This window comes from Balaenoptera acutorostrata, chromosome 1, assembly GCF_949987535.1.
Source record: "Balaenoptera acutorostrata chromosome 1, mBalAcu1.1, whole genome shotgun sequence".
NCBI classification, from domain to species: Eukaryota; Metazoa; Chordata; class Mammalia; order Artiodactyla; family Balaenopteridae; genus Balaenoptera; species Balaenoptera acutorostrata.
Genome location: NC_080064.1, coordinates 53,575,146 through 53,599,455, shown reverse-complemented (window position 1 = coordinate 53,599,455; position 24,310 = coordinate 53,575,146). Strand labels below are relative to the sequence as shown.

Sequence of the window (24,310 nt, the reverse complement as noted above, 5' to 3'; positions counted from 1 at the left end):
TGCACGTCCGAGAGGCAGAGCCATCTGATATAAATGCAGCCATTCATGTACTCAGAGAAATTTGCAAAACTGGGATATGAGCAACCTTTGAATATGCTGTTTTGTCTGACTAGAATATTCTTCCCTCTCCTCCTCCTCGATTTTGCCTGGCTTATTTTAAGCTTGATTTTCAGCTGCTTCCCACTGATACCAGTTGTTTGCTATGCACTTGCTGGTTGTTTACAGAAGGCATCCATAGTAATTGCTGAACGTCTATACCGTATATATTATTACCTGTTTTAAATGCCACTCCTGTTTTCTCCAATTATTTAAAAACTCAGGTTAAGCATTAGTGCCTCCAAGGACCCTCCCTAGCTGAGTTATGCCTCTCTTCCATGGCTTCACAGGACTCTGTGCTTACTTCTCTCTCTCACTGAACTAAGCTCTCCAACACTTACCAACTCGTTTATAACCATGGATTTATGGGTCTGCTTTTCCAATCCTCTGGCAGTTCTATGAGGACTGGGGCAATGCCTTCACCTACGTTTCTAAGTTTGAGTCCTCAGGACCCAGCACTTGTAGTGTCTAGCCTTAGGAAGGCACTCAATAAATATCTGCTGAAATAATGAAGTATTATCCCCTGTGGCTGAATGGTAATGACGTCATGAATAAGGCTCTACGTTTCATCACTTTGTGGCCTTATAAGCACTCTCAGTAATAGGCCACTGGCTAGACATGAACTTGATTCATGTCTCCTCTTTCAAACACAGCCAGCCCGTATTGAAATGGGAACCTAGATGTCCAAAGCCATTGTTTTAGAGCTAGCCCCTGGGGGCCACCAAATCATTAGAGACCTTCATAATTGTACCTGTTCACAACTAGAGCCTGTTTTCTCCAGGAAAGGGAGGAATGCAGCTTCACTCCTCCACTGGCAGCATTCGATGGAGTTTACCTCCATTTATCTCACACTTTCAGTTAGTTTTAATTTACTTTCACTTAGAAGACTAGTAAAAAAAAAAAAATCTCCAAATGTTAACAGTGGTCAGATTATAAGTGATTTTTAAATTCTTTTATGCTAGTAGTTCCCAACCTGCCAGGAGCTGTGGAATCATAGCAAAGGACCCAAGATCACAGGGCATCTCAGTAGTTCCATGGACATGTTAAAGGATGCTAAGTGTATACTATTCTTCATATAAGGGTCCTGATTTCTTTTTTTTTTTTTTAAGTAAATGGCCACTCTAGCCTGAAAATGTTATACTTTCATGTATTTGTCACATTTTAATAGCAAGCGTTCATTACTTTCATAATGAGAAAAAAGTAAAATGAGCCTAGTTTAATATTCTTTCCTCAAGAAAAACAAACTCAAAGCTGTCATTTAAGTTAATGAACAATCAGGAAAAAGTTGGGAATGGCTGTGACCATCAGATCATTCCAATAATGGGTTCGGATCAGCCAACAAACATTTATTGAGCACCAGCTAGTGACCAGGCACTGGTATAGTTGAGAGGAATAACTTTGGGCAGCATTTCTCGAAGTGTGGGTCCTCGGCTTATCTGCAGCAACACTGTCCCGGAGAACCCACCCTAGACCACCTACTCAGAATCTCTGAGAATGGGCCAGAGGAATTAGCATTTTTAAATATGCTGTTTGGGTTATTCTTGTGGACATTCTAGTTTGAGAAACACTGCTTTAATGAGCAACTTTAACTGCAGTGACAGGTTTTAGTGAAAAATGCCAGCAAGTATGACAAGAAGATTTAACCTCAGAACAAGATTTTAGCTTAGAAAACTGAGGAAACCTGGTTCCTTGCGTAATGAAGAAGGGTGAATCTGGGCTATAAATCTGAGGCTTCTGAGGGGAGAGGGCACAGGGACCAGTCCCAGTGGCCAGGTGCAGTGTGTGCAGGCCCTGTGGTAACAGTCTGTGAAGAACTCACGTGGTGGAGCAAAGCCTTGTGAGATGTAGGGCAACCCTGTTGCTTTCTTGGAGATTCCCTAGGAGTTAGAAAAGGTAATGTGTACTTTCCCATTCCTCTCCTTTAGGGAGCACACTCTACAACCTGGAAAAGGTCTCACTGAGCTTTGCCCACACACATAAGAGGCACTCTGCATCTAGAATACTCACTCTGTGTCCTCCAGACGGTGCTCGGCAGCCGGTGAACCAAGGGGGTAGCCCGTAGACATGTTCTCAAGCTGAGTTGCTATGGCACTTATATTGGTATCTGCCACAACCTGGGCGGGGGATGGGGAGTCAGAACAAGACAATCCATTATAAGTCAGGGGAGAATTAGAGAAACCATACTCTACCCAATGGTCAGTTCTCAGTCTTATTTAATCTATCTGTAGAATTTGACACAATGGATTATTCTTTCTCAAACTATTTTCTTCATTTGGCTTCTATGACACTACACTTTACTAGTTTCCTTTCCACCTTCTGGCCATGTTTTTTCATAGCTCCCAAAACTCTATCAGAGTGCCACAGGGCTCACTCCTGGAGCTTCTTATCTTTCCATCTCGACATCCCCTTAGTTATCTCACCTTATACCACTTTATGAATTTAAATATCATCTATGTAATGATAATTCCTGAATCTGTCTCTCCAGCACCACCTCTTACTTAACTCCAGACCTACATACCCAATCCCCAATTTGACCTCCCTAATGGGATGCCCAGCAGGTATCTCAAAGCTAACCTGTCCAGCACTGAGCCACTCCCCCGCCCCCTCCTCTGCTCCCTAGCCTTCCTCATCTCAGGTAATGCAACTTCATTCTTCCAGTCTCAGCAAACACCTTGGTGTCATCCTTGATGCTTCCTTTCACAACCCACTTTCAATCCTCATAAAATTCAACTGGTCTTTTTATAAAATCATCTCTTTTTCACTCTCTTTTTTTTTTTTCTTCTATTCTTTGGCCGTGCCACGTGGCATGTAGGATCTTAGTTCCCCGACCAGGGATCAAAACCATGTCCCCTGCAGTGGAAGCGCGGTGTCTTAACCACTGGACCACCAGGGAAGTCCCTGTAAAATCATCTCTTGCTTGGAGTTTTACAAAAGCCTCCTTACTCATCTCCCTGCTTCAGCCCCTCCTCCACTCAGTCTATAGCAGCTAGAATGTTCCTGTTAAAATTCAGAAGATTATTTCATTCCTCTGCTTAAAACCATCCAAAGGAAATCTGGAGCCCCTTGGATCACACACTGAAGTTTTTAGATGGTCTGTAAGGTCATCTGCAGGTGATCTGCCCAGTTATGTCTCCACCTTCGTCTCCAAACATTCTCCCCTGTGTTCACCCTGCTCCAGCCATGCTGGCCCCTGGCTGTTCCTCTAACATGCCAGAGAGATCTCCACCTTGGCGCTTTGCGAGTGCTGTGCATTCTGCCTGGAATGCTCTGCCCCCAGCTCCTTCACTTCCCTCAGGTCTTTACTCTGAAGTCACCCTCCTTGGCCACCCTAACTAAAAGTCCCACACCAACACCCCAGCCCAACATTTTATATTGTTTAAAAAGAAACAACAGGCCCCTAGCACAAAAACAGATGCACAGATCAACGGAACAGAATAGAGAAACCAGAAATAAACCCACACACTTATGGTGAATTAATCTATGACAAAGGAGGCAAAAATATGCAGTGGGGAAGAGGCAGTGTCTTCAATAAGTGATGCTGTGAAACCTGGACAAGAACATGTAAAAGAATGAAATTAGAACATTTTTTTCACACCACATACAAAAATAAACTCAGAATGAATTAAAAACCTAAATGCAAGACTGGAAACCATAAAACTCCTAGAAGAAAACATAAGCAGTACACTCACTGACGTAAGTCTTAGCAATATTTTTTTGAATCTGTCTCCTCAGGCAAGGGAAACAAAAAGCAAAAATAAACAAATGGGAAGTAATTAAAAGGTTTTTGCACAGTGAAGGAAACCATCAACAAAATGAAAAAACAACCTACTGAATGAGATATCACCTCACACCTGCCAGACTGGCTATTGTTAAAAAGACCACAAATAATAAATTGGTAAGGATGTGGAGAAAAGGGAACCCTAGTACACAGCTGGTTGGAATGTAAATTGGTGCAGCCGTAATGGAAAACAGTACAGAACAACACAAGTGTCCATCAACAGATGAATGGATAAAGAAGGTGTGCTGTCTATATACAGTGGAATATTACTCAGCCATAAAAAGAAATTTGCCATTTGCAACAATATGGATGGAACTGGAGGGAATTATGCTGAGTGGAGTAAGTCAGAGAAAAACAAATACTGTATGTCTTCACTTATATGTGGAATCTAAAAAATAAAGTAAATGAATGGATATAACAAAACAGAAACAGACTCATAGATACAGAGAACAAACTAGTGGTTATCAGTGGGGAGAGGGAAGTGGGAAGGGGCAAGATAGGGGAAGGGGATTAAGAAGTACATGCTACTGGGTACAAAATAAATAAGATACAAGGATGTAATGTACAGCACAGGGAATATAGCCAATATTATATAGTAACTTTAAATGGAGTATAATCCATAAAAATATTGAAGTACTATGTTGTACACCTGAAACTAATATAACATTATAAATCAACTATACTTTAATTAAAAAATTAATTTAAAAAAAAAGAGAAAAGAAACAGGCCCAAAATAGTCATGTATGCTAAGCCCTAGTAGGACTTAACACCTAACCTAACTGCAGTTTCAGCCCCTCCTTGGAGTGGAATTTTAAACCAATCAGTCTGGAATTTCCTCATCAACACCAGTGAGGGGATCTGCTTGATAAGACCCCCTGCCTTCCCAGGAAGGGAAGGTGACCTTGCCTGAAATAATCCACTTTTTAACTTCCTTGTCCCACCTTCTGTCTCCCTATAAAAGCCTTCTATTTTGTATAGATCCCTGGAGTGCCATTCTACTTGTTAAATGGGATGCTGCCCAATTCATGAATCATTGGGTAAAGCCAAATAGATCTTCAAACTCACTCAGTTGCATCTTGTTTAACAACATCTTCTTTCCCTGCTTTATGCTTCCTTCTTACTACCATTACTATCTAATTAATTATATATCATGCCTTATTTATTGTCTTACCACTTCATATTAGAATGTGAGGGCATGAAGTTTGTCTGTTTTATTCACTACTGTATGCCCCTTATGTAGAACATGTCTAGCATATAGTAGGTGTTCAATTAATATTTGGTGAATGAAAGAAAGAATATCTCTTACTTCCTATGATTTGCATTTTAGATGGTCCCAAACAAAAGTATAGAACAACCAACATTTAAACATTCACTTATATTTCTATTCTGCAAAAACATTCCAAAGAATTAAGAAGAAATATGGTATAACTCTGACAGAATGAAGATCTGAAGTTCAGTTTTTGCCACTTAAATGATACTGTGGCTTGAGTTTCAGTTTCTTCATCTGTTAAAGAGGAATCATAAATAGCCTGCCTTGTCTGCTTATCCTGGAGTTGTCTTCCACCTCAACTAGTTACCAGAGATTCTTTTTCAAGAACTCCTGGTCTACCCCTGCTTCTGATTAACAGTTCTTCCAGATAATAGCACTCAAGTACAGAGTGAAGGGACTTAGCTTGACAACAATGCAAGACCTTGATTTGATTGCAGTTTCAGAATAAGCCAACAGAGGGCATGACTGCCTAAATAGTTAAGCTTAGTTGCATCTATTAATAGAGTATTTAGACAAGGAAAGCCACAGGCTGGCCCTGGCCCCAGCCCTGGCTGGATCAGAACACATTTTGGGTGAAGCATCCTATTCTGGGGGAAAACATTTCCATCCATAAGTTTTAGGATCTTCTGGAAATACTATAATATAAAGAATGAACAAATTGGGGGAATATTTAGGATAAACAACAAAAAAGAAAATGATAGACTCTCCTCTGCACTTACCACCAGTTTCTGGGTTTTTTTTTTTCCTCTCCTCCCCAGCAAATGTAGTGGAGGAGTTGTCTTTGCATGTAATCCTACCTACTCTCAGCCTACATCATTTTCAAAGCCCCACTCCATTCCAGTTTCCATCCCTGTTGCCAGCCCCAGACTTCCATGATCCACTCTCCGGCTTTCCTCCTGCTGCTTCCATCTCTGCTATTCTACTCACCCCTCGTGGCTCAGTCCTGGCTCACTTCCCACTTGCACACTCAGGGTCTAGGTCACAGCATACATATCCCCACAGCTTTAAATTCCAACAACGTGCTAACAATTCCCAGCTTAGTCTGTTATATCCAATTGCCAACTCAACATCTGCATTTTAATATCTCAAAGCCTAATTAACACAACCGAATCCAAATTCTTGATCCAACAACCAAATCCCTTCTATTCATTTTCCCTCTAGGTTTCCTCTTCTTAATAGATAGCACCTCCAGCTGCCTAATTAGAAACCCACTAGGTATAATATTGAAAATATCCGATTGTTGGCTGGTGGTGACTGTCCAGCTGGAAAGGTACTAGAATGTTAACCTAACTGATGCTTATTCTGAATAATCTACCACCAAATCCTCTGGACTCTACCTCCAATATACTTCTCAAGTTTGTTTCCTTTTCATCTCTCTGGTGACCATCTTAATTCAGTCAATCATCATCAGCTGCCTTTTACCTGGAATCCCCACTTACCCTCTTCTAATCTCTCTTCCACACAACAGCCAGTTATCTTTTTAAATATAAAATGGATAATGGCCCTTCCCTGCTTAAAACCTTTCAGTGGTCTTTCTTTGTACCTGGAATAAAATTAAGACTCCCTAACTATACACACAAATGTCCTTCCTAGCCTACCCCTCTAATCCCATCTATATCTTCCACTCCACCCCACATCCCACAGTTCTTTCTGCCTGGATTCCCGCCCCCTCCCCTCCACCAAACCAGTTGGCCTGGCATCAGCTTAAAGGTCACTTCCATTATACAAGCCTTCTTTGACTACCCATGTTTAAATTAATTTCCCCCGTTTTCCTTTCCGTAGTGCTCTAAGTATTCCTTACAAATCGTCATGATACGTATTTGTGTGACTGTTAGCTGTCTTTCCCACCCAATCACAGGATTCATGATAAGAACATCTTCTCAATGTGAAGGTGCCTGGCACACAACTGCTTAATAAGCATTTGTGGAATGAATAAATGAATGAACCTAAAACCTTCCTAAGGAATAGGGCGTACAGGGTTCAATATTCTGAATTTCCACGGAACAGAGTGAGATTGATAGAGGTTACAAGGAGATTGGTTCTGGGTCTTTTTAAGAAGAAAAAATCTAATAACTAAGGCAGTTACAGAATGGAATGGCTCAACTTGTTGCGACATGAGCCCCCCACAAAGCAAAGGACTCAGAGACTCAAAAATCTACCGATTTGGGATATGGTGAGGGGGATTCCTATACTTGGTGGGAATCTGGACATGTACTCTCAGCTGTCCATGAACCAGACAATCTGTTATGGGGCTGAGGAAGAAAGTCAGTAAAATATTACTTTTTCTAAGATACCTTCAAAAGCCAAGACTTGATGGCAACCTGCTCCTTTCTTTACTGGCTCATTTATTCAACATATAACAGCACCATGATACTGAATATAAACTGAGCACTTCCTCTATGCTAAGCACTCTTCTGAGTCCCTACAGACGTAGGTACCGTAATTATTCCCATATTACAGACAGAGGAACCTGGAGCAGAGAGGTTAAGTAACTTTCTCGAGTCAGCTAAGGAGTGAAGGCTGGATTCAAACCCATGCCATTTTACTCTAGAATCCTGTGCTCTTTTTCTTTCTTCTTTTTTTGGAAGCCTGTGCTCTTAATTGAATTCAGTGTGAGGCAAATTGCCTGGTGAGAGGGTACAGACCTGGTCTTGGACCCTCACACCTAGAGATCTGCTTCACCCTGCATATAATGAAGTACAGTCTAGACATGGAGCTGGGAAGAAAGAGGGGCAGAGAGTCAAACAAGCAGCTGCAAGTAGAGCTGATCTTCATGGCTGTGCTTGGCAACAGGCGGGAAAAACGCACCCCTCCCCCCAGTACTACAAGGAGAGGGGTTGGGAGGTAGGAGGTATACACCCCATGGATGTTCTAGGAAGAAAGCTTCTGAACTTTAATAAACTTTCAGGAGTCCATATAAACTGTGAAACCAAAGCCATAGTTCTATTTGGGTAAAAATTAAATTTCTTTATCTAGCTAGAAAATATAAAAACACGAATACAGCACCACCTTACAGAAAAACTCATATCCCTCTAAAGTCTGAAGGCCTCTCGCTCACCCCCAACCCTGAAATAAGATGGGCCTCTCAATAACGGATAATATTAAAACCTAGGATCCCTGAGCTCCTGCCTATTTTGTAGGAGTGAAATACAAAGGGCTGGACGGGAAATGTGAAGCATTTTCACTGATAGTTTGGTCTTTTGCAGGGAAGCAAGGAGACAAACCCATCATCCCCAGGATAACTCTACAGCCCCAAGGCATTTACATCAACCTTCTTGGTCTCAGAGCTGATTGATCTTCCTGGGCATGACTTGTGAAGGGGGATAACCCGATCTTGGAAGGGCATGTTCAGTTGGATACAAGTTTGAGGAGACAGAGCCGTGGTCTAGGAGCCTTGGCTCAGCCCCGCGTCTGAAGTGCTCTTTGTCTAGCAACACCGGGGACTAGGCTTGGAGGTGAGGCTGGGAGAGGTCTATTTCTGTGTTTGAGGAAGGGGGAAAGCAAAAAGGCTAATGGGAAGTTTGGTCATTTGTTTTTAAAGTAAATTTTGAACTACTGGGTGCAAACTTCTGTGGTAGGTTCTGAGGACACGGGTGGGAGCAGAGGAAACCCAGGGAAAGCAAATGTGTTCCCCACTCTCCCACAAGAAAGCTTGCCATTGCTGTCACCTAACGGGGGAGGCAGATACGGACGCCATTCTAAACGGAGAGGGGAGGGGACAGACAGGGATTCCTGGGGAAGGCAGACAGCCTTCGACGTCCTGAGGTGATGGTACTAAGGTCTGTGCAACTTGAAAGAGCCATGGTGTCTGGAGTCCTTCCACCTGGCTAGGTCCAGCTCCATCTCATGAGATCCACAGCCTATGGTCTGGCTTTATTACACCACTCAGATCAGCAGCCCTTCCTCTCATGCCTCATACCCAGGGCCTGGAGGCAGCAGATGTTGCGCCTTGCCTCCCACTCACCCTTCAAAATCATTAACCTGGTTCAAAAGCTGTGTAAGTCTATGTTCCTCCTCATTGTTGCACACAGTACTGCGACGGAAATCCCGAGAGGTTCTTTAAGGTGGAGAACTAGATATGGAACTGCCGGGTGATGGAGACGCGTGCAGTAAATTAACAGAGCTTCCCGAGCTGCCACATGATCATCAGTTTAGACTCACCAGACGCTTAATGAAAGTACGTTGTTTTCTCATATCTCCCCAACCTTGTTATGATCAAACATTTAATAAGTGTCTACCTGAGCAGACGGAGGCTGCTGACCCAAAGGAAGAGGAGGAGGGGATCTCGTCCCCTGAGGAGGAGGAGACTTGTGAAATGAAAGAAGAGAAGAGGAAAGTACTCCACTCCAGGGTGAGACTTGTGAAAAGAAGGATGGGAAAGAAGCTTTATCCTTTAAGCCTAAGGAACAAGAGACCTTTGAATCCCTGGAAGAAGATGAACCAATAAGCGTGTTTTCCTCTCCAAATGAATTTTCCCCTCCTTCTGTGTTTCTCCCTCCAACTGCACCTACCCCTCCCCCGTGCTTCCCCTCCAACTGCACCTACCCCTCCCTCTGTGCTTCCAACTGCACCTACCCCTCCCTCTGTGCTTCCCCCTCCAACTGCACCTACCCTTCCCTCTGTGCTTCCCCTCCAACTGCACCTACCCTTCCCTCTGTGCTTCCCCTCCAACTGCACCTACCCCTCCCTCTGTGCTTCCCCCTCCAACTGCACCTACCCCTCCCTCTGTGCTTCCCCTCCAACTGCACCTACCCCTCCCTCTGTGCTTCCCCCTCCAACTGCACCTACCCCTCCCTCTGTGCTTCCCCCTCCAACTGCACCTACCCCTCCCTCTGTGCTTCCCCTCCAACTGCACCTACCCTTCCCTCTGTGCTTCCCCTCCAACTGCACCTACCCTTCCCTCTGTGCTTCCCCTCCAACTGCACCTACCCCTCACTCTGTTTCCCCCTCCAAATGAATTTCCCCCTCCCAGAGTGTTTCCCCTTCAATATTTAATTCCTTAAATTTTGTCTTCTCCTTGGAAAGCTATCTGTTCTGATATGCTCTCTCGTGCCTTGGCTCCTTGTGGTATTTAATAATTTATGTTAAAAGCAAAACTAAATTCAATCAGATTTGTATGTTCTATAATAGAACCACGTATACTTGGTAAATTTTCTAATTGAGTAATAAAGCACAGGTCTTTATTGCACGGACCCTAGGATGAGTACCTTTCCTTAAAAATAGGTTTGGGGGGGCTTCCCTGGTGGCGCAGTGGTTGAGAATCTGCCTGCCAATGCAGGGGACACGGGTTCGAGCCCTGGTCTGGGAAGATCCCACATGCCGCGGAGCAACTAGGCCCGTGAGCCACAACTACTGAGCCTGCGCATCTGGAGCCTGTGCTCTGCAGCAAGAGAGGCCGCGACAGTGAGAGGCCTGCACACCGCAATGAAGAGTGGCCCCTGCTTGCCACAACTAGAGAAAGCCCTCGCACAGAAACGAAGACCCAACACAGCCAAAAATAAATAAACAAATAATTTAAAAAAAAATAGGTTTGGGGAATTATGTTTTGAAGAATTGAGAAGTCAAAATATTTTCCAGGTAAGTAGGACATTACAGTGCATAAAAGCTTGAGCTCCTTGCTTAGAACTTTCCTGACTTGCTGGTCTTGCAAAGGAATGAGATTAGCCTTTAGATTTGTTAGGACCCAAATCTTGTAGTACAAAATACAAACTCAGCACTTACACCCAGCCTGCATCCTAAATCCATAGTGCAGATATGCTGGAAACAGACAGGAAGACTTTCATGTTAAGGTGACCCCTGAGAAAGGTGGCATCTTAAGAGGAGGGCACATTACAGAACAATCAAAAAAAGCTTGCTTTGTCCCATGCCTGGCATTTGGTGTAACTTAATGAACTAGAAAGCATATCTGATTAAAGTTTTTATTTAGAATCTAGGGACACTGATTCTAGTGACATCAGAATATATTGATTTTAATGTATCTGTTTTCAAAATATAATGGTCTGAAGTGTCAAATGTTTTCAGTTTGGAGTGAAGTAAGAAGAAGCAAAGTGACCTAGTCACATCACCATCTAGTGGCACACACCTCAAATGCCACCGGGAAAACCACCACACTACTAGGATTTTAAAAGGAATTTTAGCATCCTCTGACTTCAAGACTATGTTATTATAATGAGAGTAATAAAGTATCACTTACTTAATGCTTAACATTTTCAATCCACTATTTTTATTAAATGTTACATCTCATTTAACCCTTACGGCAACCTTGAAAGAAAGAAGCCGTGATCCAGTTTCCTACAGGAAACTTAAGAGTTAAAAGGATTCAAGATGCACAACTTTCTGACACTAAAGCCTTCATGTCCTACAGAACTTACCCCAGGTCCTCGCTTCAACTTTCAAACCTTTAGCTCTTGATGCTTTTCCCGAAGCTTATCACCCTCTTTCTGGCATCACTTGGCTTTCTACCCATCACGAACCCTCACAGATCATCTGGTCTTATCCCTGGCTACATAATAAATCACCTAGAAAGCTTTAAAATATCCCAGTGTTCAGGCCACATCCCAGACCAATTAATTCCATGGGGTGAGACCCAGGAACCGATACTAGAGTCAGTGATTCTACTGGGCAACCAAGGTTAAGAACTACTCACATGTACCTTTATAGAGAGGGGATACAGGTGGGGTGAGACAGGTATTCCAGGCACAGAGAACAGCATGTGCAAACCTTTGTTCATCCCTAAAGAATGCACTACTCCAGTGGGTCTCATGTTGCTCTCTAACTAGCAGCATCAGCACCACCTGGCAGCCTGTTATAAATGGAAATTCCTGGATCCACCCCAGTCCTACACAATAAGCAGCTCTGGGGGTGGGACCCAGCAGTTTGTCTGTCTAACGAGCCCTCCAGATAGTTCTGGAATATGCTGAGGTTTGAGAAGCATTTCTCTCAAATGTCAAAATATTTTCTTTATTCATTCTTAGAAAATGACCATCCTAGAAGGAAAGCCATCCGCCTCAAACTCCCCTGAAAAATTTTTTATCCTCTTTTTCAGAGGTAACATCATCTCCATCTTTTTTTCTATGTCCTTTGCTCCCAACTACTCCCTTGCTCTCTACTGACTTGCCATAAACTTTAAAGAGAGAAATCAATTCTTTTAAAGATTGCTAGCGGGACTTCCCTGGCAGTCCAGTGAGTGGTTAAGACTTACTTCGCTTTCCAGTGCAGGGGGTGCGGGTTCGATCCCTGGTCAGGGAGCTAAGATCCCATATGCCCCAAGGCCAAAAAACCAAAAAACATAGAACAGAAGCAATACTGTAAAAAATTCAATAAAGACTTTAAAAAGGGTCAACATAAAAAAAAAATCTAAAACAAAGATTGCCAGTGATTTACCTGCCAGCTGTAATGACTTTCCCACAGTTTTATTTACTTCTGCCTCATTCATAAGTGTGCTATATTTAAAAAAAATTATTTCAATATCCCCAATTGTTTAATCTCTAGATATAGTTTGGTTTGAGGTAGTTCTTTCACAAATTTCTATAAATTTATTTTTTTTAGTTTTTTAATTTTTATTTATTTTTTATACAGCAGGTTCTTATTAGTCATCAATTTTATACACATCAGTGTATACATGTCAATCCCAATCCCCCAATTCATCACACCACCACCCCACCCCCCTGCTGCTTTCCCCCCTTGGTGTCCATACGTTTGTTCTCTACATCTGTGTCTCAATTTCTGCCCTGCAAACCGGTTCATCTGTACCATTTTTCTAGGTTCCACATATATGCGTTAAGATACTATATTTGTTTTTCCCTTTCTGACTTACTTCACTCTGTATGACAGTCTCTAGATCCATCCACGTCTCAACAGATGACCCAATTTCGTTCCTTTTTATGGCTGAGTAATATTCCATTGTATATATGTACCACAACTTCTTTATCCATTCGTCTGTCGATGGACATTTAGTTTGCTTCCATGACCTGGCTATTGTAAATAGTGCTGCAATGAACATGGGGGTGCATGTGTCATCTTGAATTATGGTTTTCTCTAGGTATATGCCCAGTAGTGGGATGGCTGGGTCATATGGTAGTTCTACTTTTAGTTTTTTAAGGAACCTCCATACTGTTCTCCATACTGGCTGTATGAATTTACATTCCCACCAACAGTGCAAGAGGATTCCCTTTTCTCCACACCCTCTCCAGCATTTGTTGTTTGTAGATTTTCTGATGATGCCCATTCTAACTGGTGTGAGGTGAAACCTCATTGTAGTTTTGATTCGCATTTCTCTAATAATTAGTGATGTTGAGCAGCTTTTCATGTGCTTCTTGCCCATCTGTATGTCTTCTTTGGAGAAATATCTATTTAGGTCTTCTGCCCATTTTTTGATTGGGTTGTTTATTTTTTTAATATTGAGCTGCATGAGCTGTTTATATATTTTGGAGATTACTCCTTTGTCCGTTGATTCGTTCACAAATATTTTCTCCCATTCTGAGGGTTGTCTTTTCGTCTTGTTTATGGTTTCCTTTGCTGTGCAAAAGCTTTGAAGTTTCATTAGGTCCCATTTGTTTATTTTTGTTTTTATTTCCATTACTCTAGGAGGTGGATCAAAAAAGATCTTGCTGTCATTTGTGGCAAAGAGTGTTCTTCCTATGTTTTCCTCTAAGAGTTTTATAGTGTCCAGTCTTACATTTAGGTCTCTAATCCATTTTGAGTTTATTTTCATGTATGGTGTTAGGGAGTGTTCTAATTTCATTCTTTTACATGTAGCTGTCCAGTTTTCCCAGCACCACTTATTGAAGAGACTGTCTTTTCTCCATTGTATATCCTTGCCTCCTTTGTCATAGATGAGTTGACCACAGGTGCGTGGGTTTATCTCTGGGCTTTCTATCTTGTTCCATTGATCTATGTTTCTGTTTTTGTGCTAGTACTATATTGTCTTGATTACTGTAGCTTTGTAGTATAGTCTGAAGTCAGGGAGTCTGATTCTTCCAGCTCCGTTTTTTTTCCCCTCAAAACTGCTTTGGCTATTCGGGGTCTTTTGTGTCTCCATACAAATTTTAACATTTTTTGTTCTAGTTCTGTAAAAAATGCCATTGGTAATTTGATAGGGATTGCATTGACTCTGTAGATTGCTTTGGGTAGTATAGTCATTTTCACAATATTGATTCTTCCAATCCAAGAACATGGTATATCTCTCCATCTGTTGGTATCATCTTTGATTTCTTTCATCAGTGTCTTATAGTTTTCTGCATACAGGTCTTTTGTCTCCCTAGGTAGGTTTATTCCTAGGTATTTTATTCTTTTTGTTGCAATGGTAAATGGGAGTGTTTCCTTAATTTCTCTTTCAGATTTTTCATCATTAGTGTATAGGAATGCAAGAGATTTCTGTGCATTAATTTTGTATTCTGCAACTTTACCAAATTCATTGATTAGCTCTAGTAGTTTTCTGGTAGCAGTTTTAGGATTCTCTATGTATAGTATCATGTCATCTGCAAACAGTGACAGTTTTACTCCTTCTTTTCCAATGTGTATTCCTTTTATTTCTTTTTCTTCTCTGATTGCCATGGCTAGGACTTCCAAAACTATGTTGAATAATAGTGGACATCCTTGTCTTCTTTCTGATCTTAGAGGAAATGCTTTCAGTTTTTCACCATTGAGAATGATGTTTCCTGTGGGTTTGTCATATTTATTATGTTGAGGTAGGTTCCCTCTATGCCCACTTTCTGGAGAGTTTTTATCATAAATCGGTGTTGAATTTTGTCAAAAGCTTTTTCTGCATCTATCGAGATGATCATATGGTTTTTCTTCTTCAATTTGTTAATATGGTGTATCACATTGATTGATTTGCGTATATTGAAGAATCCTTGCATCCCTGGGATAAATCCCACTTGATCATGGTGTATGATCCTTTTAATGTGTTGTTGGATTCTGTTTGCTAGTATTTTGTTGAGGATTTTTGCATCTATATTCATCAGTGATACTGGTCTGTAATTTTCTTTTTTTGTAGTATCTTTGTCTGGTTTTGGTATCAGGGTGATGGTGGCCTCATGGAATGAGTTTGGGAGTTTTCCTTCCTCTGCAATTTTTTGGAAGAGTTTGAGAAGGATAGGTGTTAGCTCTTCTCTAAATGTTTGATAGAATTCACCTGTGAAGCCATCTGGTCCTGGACTTTTGTTTGTTGGAAGATTTTTAATCACAGTTTCAATTTCATTACTTGTGATTGGTCTGTTCATATTTTCTGTTTCTTCCTGGTTCAGTCTTGGAAGGTTATACCTGTCTAAGAATTTGTCCATTTCTTCCAGGTTGTCCATTTTGTTGGCATAGTTGCTTGTAGTAGTCTCTTAGGATGCTTTGTATTTCTGTGGTGTCTGTTGTAACTTCTCCTTTATCATTTCTAATTTTATTGATGTGAGTCCTCTCCCTCTTTTTCTTGATGAGCCTGGCTAATGGTTTATCAATTTTGTTTATCTTCTCAAAGAACCAACTTTTAGTTTTATTGATCTTTGCTATTGTTTTCTTGGTTTCTATTTCATTTATTTCTGCTCTGATCTTTATGATTTCTTTCCTTCTACTAACTTTGGGTTTTGTTTGTTCTTCTTTCTCTAGTTCCTTTAGGTGTAAGGTTAGATTGTTTACTTGAGATTTTTCTTGTTTCCTGAGGTAGGCTTGTATAGCTATAAACTTCCCTCTTAGAACTGCTTCTGCTGCAACCCATAGGTGTTGGATCGTCGTGTTTTCATTGTCATTTGTCTCTAGGTATTTTTTGATTTCCTCTTTGATATCTTCAGTGATCTCTTGGTTATTTAGTAACGTATTGTTTAGCCTCCATGTGTTTGTCTTTTTTACGTTTTTTTCCCTGTAATTGATTTCTAATCTCATAGCGTTGTGGTCAGAAAAGATGCTTGATATGATTTCAATTTTCTTAAATTTACTGAGGCTTGATTTGTGACCCAAGATGTGATCTATCCTGGAGAATGTTCCGTGCGCACTTGAGAAGAAAGTGTAATCTGCTGTTTTTGGATGGAATGTCCTATAAATATCAATTAAATCTATCTGGTCTATTGTGTCATTTAAAGCTTCTGTTCTCTTATTTATTCTCATTTTGGATGATATGTCCATTGGTGTTAAGTGAGGTGTTAAAGTCCCCCACTATTACTGTGTTACTGTCAATTTCCTCTGTTATAGGTGTTAGCAGTTGCCTCATGTAATGAGGTGCTCCTATGTTGGGTGCATATATATTTATAATTGTTATATCTTCTTCTTGGATTGATCTCTTGATCATTAGTTACTGTCCTTCCTTGTCTCTTGTAACATTCTTTATTTTAAAGTCTATTTTATCTGATATGAGTATTGCTACTCCAGCTTTCTTTTGATTTCCATTTGCATGGAATATCTTTTTCCATCCACTCACTTTCAGTCTGTATGTGTCCCTAGGTCTGAAGTGGGTCTCTTGTAGACAGCATATATGTGGGGCTTGTTTTTGTATCCATTCAGTGAGCCTGTGTCTCTTGGTTGGAGCATTTAATCCATTCACGTTTAAGGTAATTATCAATATGTATGTTCCTATGACCATTTTCTCAATTGTTTTGGGTTTGTTTTTGTAGGTCCTTTTCTTCTCTTGTGTTTCCCACTTAGAGAAGTTCCTTTAGCATTTGTTGTAGAGCTGGTTTGGTGGTGCTGAATTCTCTTAGCTTTTGCTTGTCTTTAAAGCTTTTGATTTCTCCATCGAATCTGAATGAGATCCTTACCGGGTAGAGTAATCTTGGTTGTAGGTTCTTCCCTTTCATCACTTTAAGTATATCATGCCACTCCCTTCTGGCTTGTAGAGTTTCTGGTGAGAAATCAGCTGTTAACATTATGGGAGTTCCCTTGTATGTTATTTGTCATTTTTCCCTTGCTGTTTTCAGTAATTTTTCTTTGTCTTTAATTTTTGCCAATTTGATTACTCTGTGTCTCGGCGTGTTTCTCCTTGGGTTTATCCTTTATGGGACGGTCTGTGCTTCCTGGACTTGAGTGGCTATTTCCTTTCCCATGTTAGGGAAGCTTTCAACTATAATCTCTTCGAATATTTTCTCAGGTCCTTTCTCTCTCTCTTCTCCTTCTGGGACCTCTATAATGCAAATGTTGTTGTGTTTAATGTTGTCCCAGAGGTCTCTTAGGCTGTCTTCATTTGTTTTCATTCTTTTCTCTTTGTTCTGTTTGGCAGCAGTGAATTCCACCATTCTGTCTTCCAGGTCACTTATCCGTTCTTCTGCCTCAGTTATTCTGCTATTGATTCCTTCTAGTGTATTTTTCATTTCAGTTATTGTATTGTTCATCTCTGTTTGTTTGTTCTTTAATTCTTCTAGATCTTTGTTAAACATTTCTTGCATCTTATCGATCTTTTCCTCCATTCTTTTTCCAAGGTCCTGGATCATCTTCACTATCATTATTCTGAATTCTTTTTCTGGAAGGTTGCCTATCTCCACTTCATTTAGTTGTTTTTCTGGGGTTTTATCTTGTTCCTTCATCTGGTACATAGCCCTCTGCCTTTTCATCTTGTGTATCTTTCTGTGAATGTAGGTTTTGTTCCACAGGCTGCAGGATTATAGTTCTTCTTGCTTCTGCTCAAGTGTGCTATTCTTAAAATTCTTTTCTCCTTTAGGGTCTAGTACCTGTATTCTTAACTCCTGGTTCTTTTCTATTATATTTTCCTAGTATATTTCCTTTTGTGTGCACATGATTAAAAATTAAGTATTACAGTACATGATAAAAAAAATTCAACACTCTCATTCCCTAGATACAGATTGAACATTTCTCTTTTCAATTCTAGAGGTATAGGCTAAATAATACACTTTATAAGACTATTTTGAAATTTATCATCTTGATGACATCAATAGACTCCCTATTCCAACAGATGAAAATTTAGCTTGCCAAAATCTGACACTTAACTTTTATATTTTTAAGTTCTACTTGTTTCTTATGTTTCTTTAGATATACTTAAACCTTTGTAGTTTTAACGATTTCCAAAACTCTTATTTCAACTTTAAAGATTTAACTCTTATATTTTCATCTCCACGAACACATCTCAAACTCTCATGCTACTAATATTTCATGCATCATGATGTTTTGTTCTATCAGTTTTATTATGACTTATGTTTATATAAATGTTATTCATACTGAGCCAACTACTATACTAGGATTACATTTCTCTGTCTCTCTTTTTTTGGTATAAGTTTATTGTCCTCAAGGTTAATAATGATCTTATTTTGTTTAATTTGTATATACTTATCACTAATTCAGCCCCAAACTTTCCAACTTAATTGGATCTTAAACCTCCAATTCAGTTAAACATACAAGGTAATCTATCTGTTCCTTTTTTTTTCTTCTAATTCAGAGGCATTTCTCTTAGAGCCCTTCTTCTCCTGCCCCGATTTGGACAAGTTGTTTTCTCTGCCTGCTGCACAGCTGTCCTGGGACTTCCATGTTCCTTAGCATTGGATCCACCTGCTTCCCTCTCTCTTACTTTCCTCTTTTGTTGGAGTATATCCTAAAGTAATTTTCTCAGAAATATATTGCCGAAAATGAGTCAGGTGACATTTGAATCTCTTGTTCTTTTGTAAGTAGCTTATACTTTTCTCTTTGAAAGTTTTAGAATGTAGTATACAGGTATTATTCTTCTTTTATTTATTTTGCTCAGTGATTAATGGACCTTAAGTTAAATTTATTTCATTTCTTTTTTATTTTTCTGTTTTTCTTTTTTAAACTCCTGGTTGTTGGATACTGGACCTCCTGAATTAATCCTGTGTCTTATTTTTTCTCTTCCATTTTCAAAAGAGGGTGCACAAGAGAAATCACTGTTTTCTCCATATTATCTTGAACATGACACATCTCTCTCTCCTAACCAGCAGTTGGGCCCTCTTACATCAGGTTTTTTGTGTTCTGGAGGGTGTCCCCAAGGACCTCCCAAACTACTTTGTAGACAGACCCTTAGTTAATCTCCCTGACTTCAGACTCTCTTCTCCTGCTCTCCATAGTTGCTGCTGACTCCAAGCCTTGATCCTCTGTCTTTGTCTCCCCTGTTTACATTCATTTATTCAACCAATAGCTATGAAGTATGATGTGCCAGGCAGTGGGGATGTCGACCCCAAGAAGCCTCAGATGGCTTTATCTATCCCGTTTCCAGCACTGAAGTCTCCCCAAGTATTGGGAGCCCATTTCCTCTGCCTGCTGGATATCTCCACCTGGATGCCTCAAGATACAATGTTCTCTCTCAACATGCCCTTCCTATATTCCCTGGTTTAGTTAGTGCTGCCTCCATCCACATTCTACGTTCTAAAATGTTTGGATCCAGAACAAGCCCCACAAGTTCCTTTAGTGATAAAAATCCTTGATGTGCTCTTTTTATCTTCTATATTGTCAAAGAAAGAGGTAAAAACAAACAAAATTTTCTAGAAGAGAGTCTGGGTTACCTGATTTTGTCCAAAAAAGGTTTTATGGTAGTTCATAGACAAAAGCACTAAACCAGGCAAACTATCAGACTACAGAAGCAAATATAGTTGAGAACATTTGAAATGACCCCTATACCCAAATCAATCCCCACTGACCAATCTATAATTAACAGTAAGAAACCATCTAAACTTGATAGTAAGACTTTAAAGGCAGAAATATCTACTTCCTTACTACACCTAGCAATAGCAATTTAAACTATGGGGAGAAGCTTCCAGAAGTTGTCTCCTCCACTCTCTTCCCCTTCTGCACCCTCCAGTCCACTGACCCAGACCTAATCTTCCCTGTGCCATCAGCACTTGCTGACCACTTCCCATGCTGCACCGACAATAAGTCTTTTCCACGTCATCAGACACAACTATCTGACCTTCTCTATTACTCTGACAATGGGCTGGCTCACCTGATAATAAAAATGATTACCTACTGACAAGTCAGCTGTGATAATTGTATTGCTGGTACCATTCCATGCACATCGTTTTAATTAAAGTGAATATGACTATGCAACTGAAAGGCGTCTGATGCAGGGCGTAAGAATTTCCTGAGTTCTGTGTTTAAAGCCTTTGAGAGCACATGTGCTCCATACCCAGCGTTGTGTAGATCACAACTGTCAAAATCCCAAAGGATTCCATTAAGCTTTTAACAGCACCTGTTACAAAATACCACCACCAACTAATGTGATTAACACAAGAGAACATTCTGAAACCAAAAGTCATTTTCTTAAAATGCAGAAATAGGAAAAATAAGGAATCCCTTCAAAAGTATGTTAATAGTGGCAAATTTGGCTGAATGAAGGGTTAATTCTTCATGGGAGAGCATGAGTTCATTTCCACTTAAAGTACTTTACGTAATGTTACACTTTTACACCAAGTCTTCTCATTTCTTTGTGAAGAAGGTGGAGCTGAACAAATTATATTGGTATATAAAAATGTTAATAATACTAGATTCTGCTAAGGGAAACACTTTTTTTTGCTTGACATAGTTATCATTTGATAACTTCCTGGTAAAATTCCATATAACTAATGGGCCACAGCTCTGCGATTGAAGAGTTGCACTTGTACGGTCTCTAGGGGTCAGCATAACTCGAAGGAAGAGCAAGGGCTGCAAACAAGAAAAAGCAAGGATTTGCAGGTTCTGAGGATGACAGAGCAGTGGAAGGTGGGATGAGAGGTAACCCCTGAGGATGAGGACAAAGGAAGCCGACTCTACAGCCAGTCCACACAGGGTTTCTGTCTGTGTTCAACAGAAACCTGGGGACCCAGATCACTGAATAATATGTTGCCTATCACATAAACTCCCTTGAAACCACTGGCAGTACTTTACGATTCTCTTCCTATGTACTGAAAGCCACTGACTTTTTAAAAAATGTCTGTTTTGGCACTTTGGACTTAGACCTTTGAGATGTGAGAGTTAAGCACCACAAATTGGTTCTCCCCAAAGTTATGGTGTTTCAATTCGAACTGATTATTTAAAGGCTAGAATGATTGGAGGGGCTGGCTTGCCCTCTCTCTGAGATACTAAATGGTGGATTTTATTCTTTTTACCTATAAACCATTTAATACTACCCCTGCAGAAGTATGGTGATTATAATCATACATTTTGGGGGGAACTCATTAACAAAACTTGCTGCCAGTACGCTGCCTCTCACTCACTACACGATATCAATCTCAGAGATATTCAAAGTGCTGAAATCGAAGGAGGGGTGATTAACAGCACACCTCGTTTTTACTTCCTGGTATATTTCCCTGTGCCTCTGGACAATACTCTTGGGGACCACAGCTGAAATATGATTGTCTGCCTTAGTTGATGACTACTATGCGGTGAGCATTTAGCAGTGTTGGCAATCATTTATGCTACAGGAGAAAGAGCATTGTTACTTTTCCCTTCCTTTAAAAGGAGTGGAAGAAACAGCACTTGGGCAGTTCAGACAGAGTTTTGGGGCATAAGAAAAGAAATCATTTTCTATTCCTTGCAAACTTTGATTTACAAAAGAACGCCAGAAGCTAAAAGCCTTGTTGATTTATCATGTGAAGCAAAGGGTAATTTTTCTCCCCTTGTTATGCTTTCATATAATCATGTTCACTGCCTGTATGGGTGGCATTAAAGAATTTCTGAATACAAATAATAATTTCTTGCTTTCAACCTTCATAATTCACATCGGCAGGCACCCTGCTGGGCGGTGATGCCTCCTGCCAGAGACGCTCAATCTTTTTTGCACACCACTTATCTGCCTCTCGCAGCTGCGAGTTCCATTGATCGCAATACCTGCAGGATAATGCGCCCGTAGGCGTTCTTTAGCAGATTAACCACGTCTGCATGAGACAGCCCATCCAAAGGTTGCCCATTAATGCTGACAATCCGATCTCCAACCTGGAGGTACAAAAGTGCGAGAAAAATCACTATCATTAAGAAAAATTAAATTTGAGAAGAATGCTTAAAATTCTTTGTAAGTCATATTTCCCATTTGTGGCTATTGTGAAGATTCTGTGTCTCTATTGTGTATGCATGTTCCAGAAGCATAAGGAATTTTTATGGCTTTCCCCAAATACAGACCAATCAGAGAAACAAGAAAGGGGTCAGATTTGATTATTAAAAGGCCCGGCAGGCCACTTTTGTATCTTGGTAATGGTAGTGTTGCATACATCCATTTGCCAGTAATAGTGGGGTGTACAAATTAGCAGTTCAATAAAGCTCTATTGAGGAAGCCAAATGTTTTCTGCTTTATTTTTTCTACCTAAGTTAAGATTAAGGAGCGATGGGGGAAAAAAATTCATAAGGATGTTGATTCTTTTGGTGGAAGGAAGAGTCTAAGGTCAAATCTCTCAGGTGAAAATCAATTTTGGGTGGAATGAGGTGCTAAAAATGATATGGGAGGCTTTGCAAATGAGCTGCAATTTCTTCTTTCATTGAGAAGCTTTGACACAAACGATACTATTTTTATATGTTCAGGGACATAATGAATTTCAGGTATAAACTTTCTCCAATGCATTTTGCCCTCAGTGTGGGTCTCTGATGGCTGCTGGAATTCCAGTTTCAAACACAGTGCCCCTGGCTGCCATGTCGTCTCCCACCCATCGCATCACATGCTGAGAGCACTTCACCATCCCCTTTGTTTACTTTAAGCTTCTGTGTATGTGCGGCCACACCGCTGGCCTGAATCATGGCAATAAATATTGGGATATCTCCTAAGGGACTTCCTCTTCCTCCAGCAATACTGATTCCAAGGGCATCACTGAGCTCCTAAAAAAAGAAGGAAAACAAGACTTATATGTTTTAACAAAGAGCCACAACCTGACTGTCCCCAGATAGCTGTTGAATAAAATCCCTCCGTGATGCAGGAGGCTAGGGTAACATAGGAGTTAACCATAGCGCCTTTGAAGTCAGAAAGGCCAGTGTTTCAGCTCTTAATTAGCTGCAGTACTTAATTAGCTGGGGGTCCTAAAGAAGTTCCTTAACCTCTTAGAGCTTCCATCCCTACGCATAAAGTGGGAAGAAAACCACCTACCTCACAGTGTTGATCTGGGGGTTAAATGAGGTGATATAGTGCAGTCCTGGCCCACAGAAAGGGCTCAGTAAAAGGCAACAGGAGAAGTAAAGACAAAAAAAACAAAGAAAAAAACCCTATGCTACTGCTCAGTTTAGTGGCCAATTTTGATGCAGACTTGGCAAGTATGTCCTCATATGGTGTTTACAATTAAATTACTGCACATCTCATGCTCTTCTGGGTGTGAACAAACACACTTGGCTCTGAAAGAGCTGCAGGACTGTGCTAGGACAAAGGATCTTTGAGGACACCCACTGTAGTGACTACAGAGTTTGGAGAGAGAAGTAACGTGCGACCGAAAATGTTCTCTGAGATTATGAGATGAGGCAGTTTGGTCACTCCAACCCTGGTGAAGAGATTCTGGCCTTTGTGCAGGTTTCCCCCACATTTATATCCCAGGGTTAATATTTTAAAAATCACTAACAGAATAAATGACAAGTTCCAGTTGCAGCATGTTGGCATACACACTCTAGAGCATCTTTCTCTCCCGCTGATGAAAATGAAGACCTCTTGTCAAAATTTAAAGTACAACTACCTGAGACTTCTGAAAAGTAATGACACTCAAAGAAATTGTGGTGGTGAGCCAAAACTTGGAGAAACGACAGCAGAGGGTGTATCTCCCAGTTGTTTTCCTGGCAGCTTTGTCCTGAAGGCAAGACCCAGTCAAGGAGCTGTAAAGGTGGGGCAAACTGCTAAAACTTTGATGCTAACTCCCATCTTTCTGGTCAGAGGAACCAGGAAAAGGAGCCCTGATGGCTGGAGAATGAAGGAAGAAAACTAGAGTAGAGGGAGTCGGAGAAAGGGGATCCTGTCCCTCTGTGAGTGAATCCACAGAATTCTCAGGCTCAGTCTAAGCCACGCATATGAGGGACAGACCCACACTCGGGAACTGAACTGAGTTTTGAACCACCACTTACAAAAGGTGACATAACTTGCAGTCTGAGCCTAACTGGGTGGATGCCTGCTAAAACATAAACACCAGCATTCCTCAGAGTCTACACAGCATAACATTCACCAGGGCTGGGAAGAACCCCTAAGTTACTCAACATGCAGAGAACCAGTAAAATGTGATCAATTTCTTGTTAAGTTTTTTCAAATATGCAGGACAGTTTAAAGCCAAGATGACACCATTGTCTGGTGGGGTTCT

General features: G+C 40.7%; 1 protein-coding gene across 16 annotated transcripts in view; it reads right to left on the bottom strand.

Annotated features, from left to right (window-relative positions):
• Window positions 1-24,310, bottom strand: part of PATJ (PATJ crumbs cell polarity complex component) — a 343,677-nt gene that overhangs the window by 7,316 nt on the left and 312,051 nt on the right. For all 16 annotated transcript variants that reach the window (XM_057543576.1, XM_057543586.1, XM_057543555.1 and 13 more), the window contains 3 exons: window positions 22,737-22,859; window positions 21,885-21,989; window positions 2,104-2,210 (listed from right to left, as the gene is read on the bottom strand). In XM_057543576.1, the coding sequence (XP_057399559.1) occupies window positions 2,104-2,210; window positions 21,885-21,989; window positions 22,737-22,859 (335 nt within the window). The remainder of the gene's footprint in view (window positions 1-2,103; window positions 2,211-21,884; window positions 21,990-22,736; window positions 22,860-24,310) is intronic.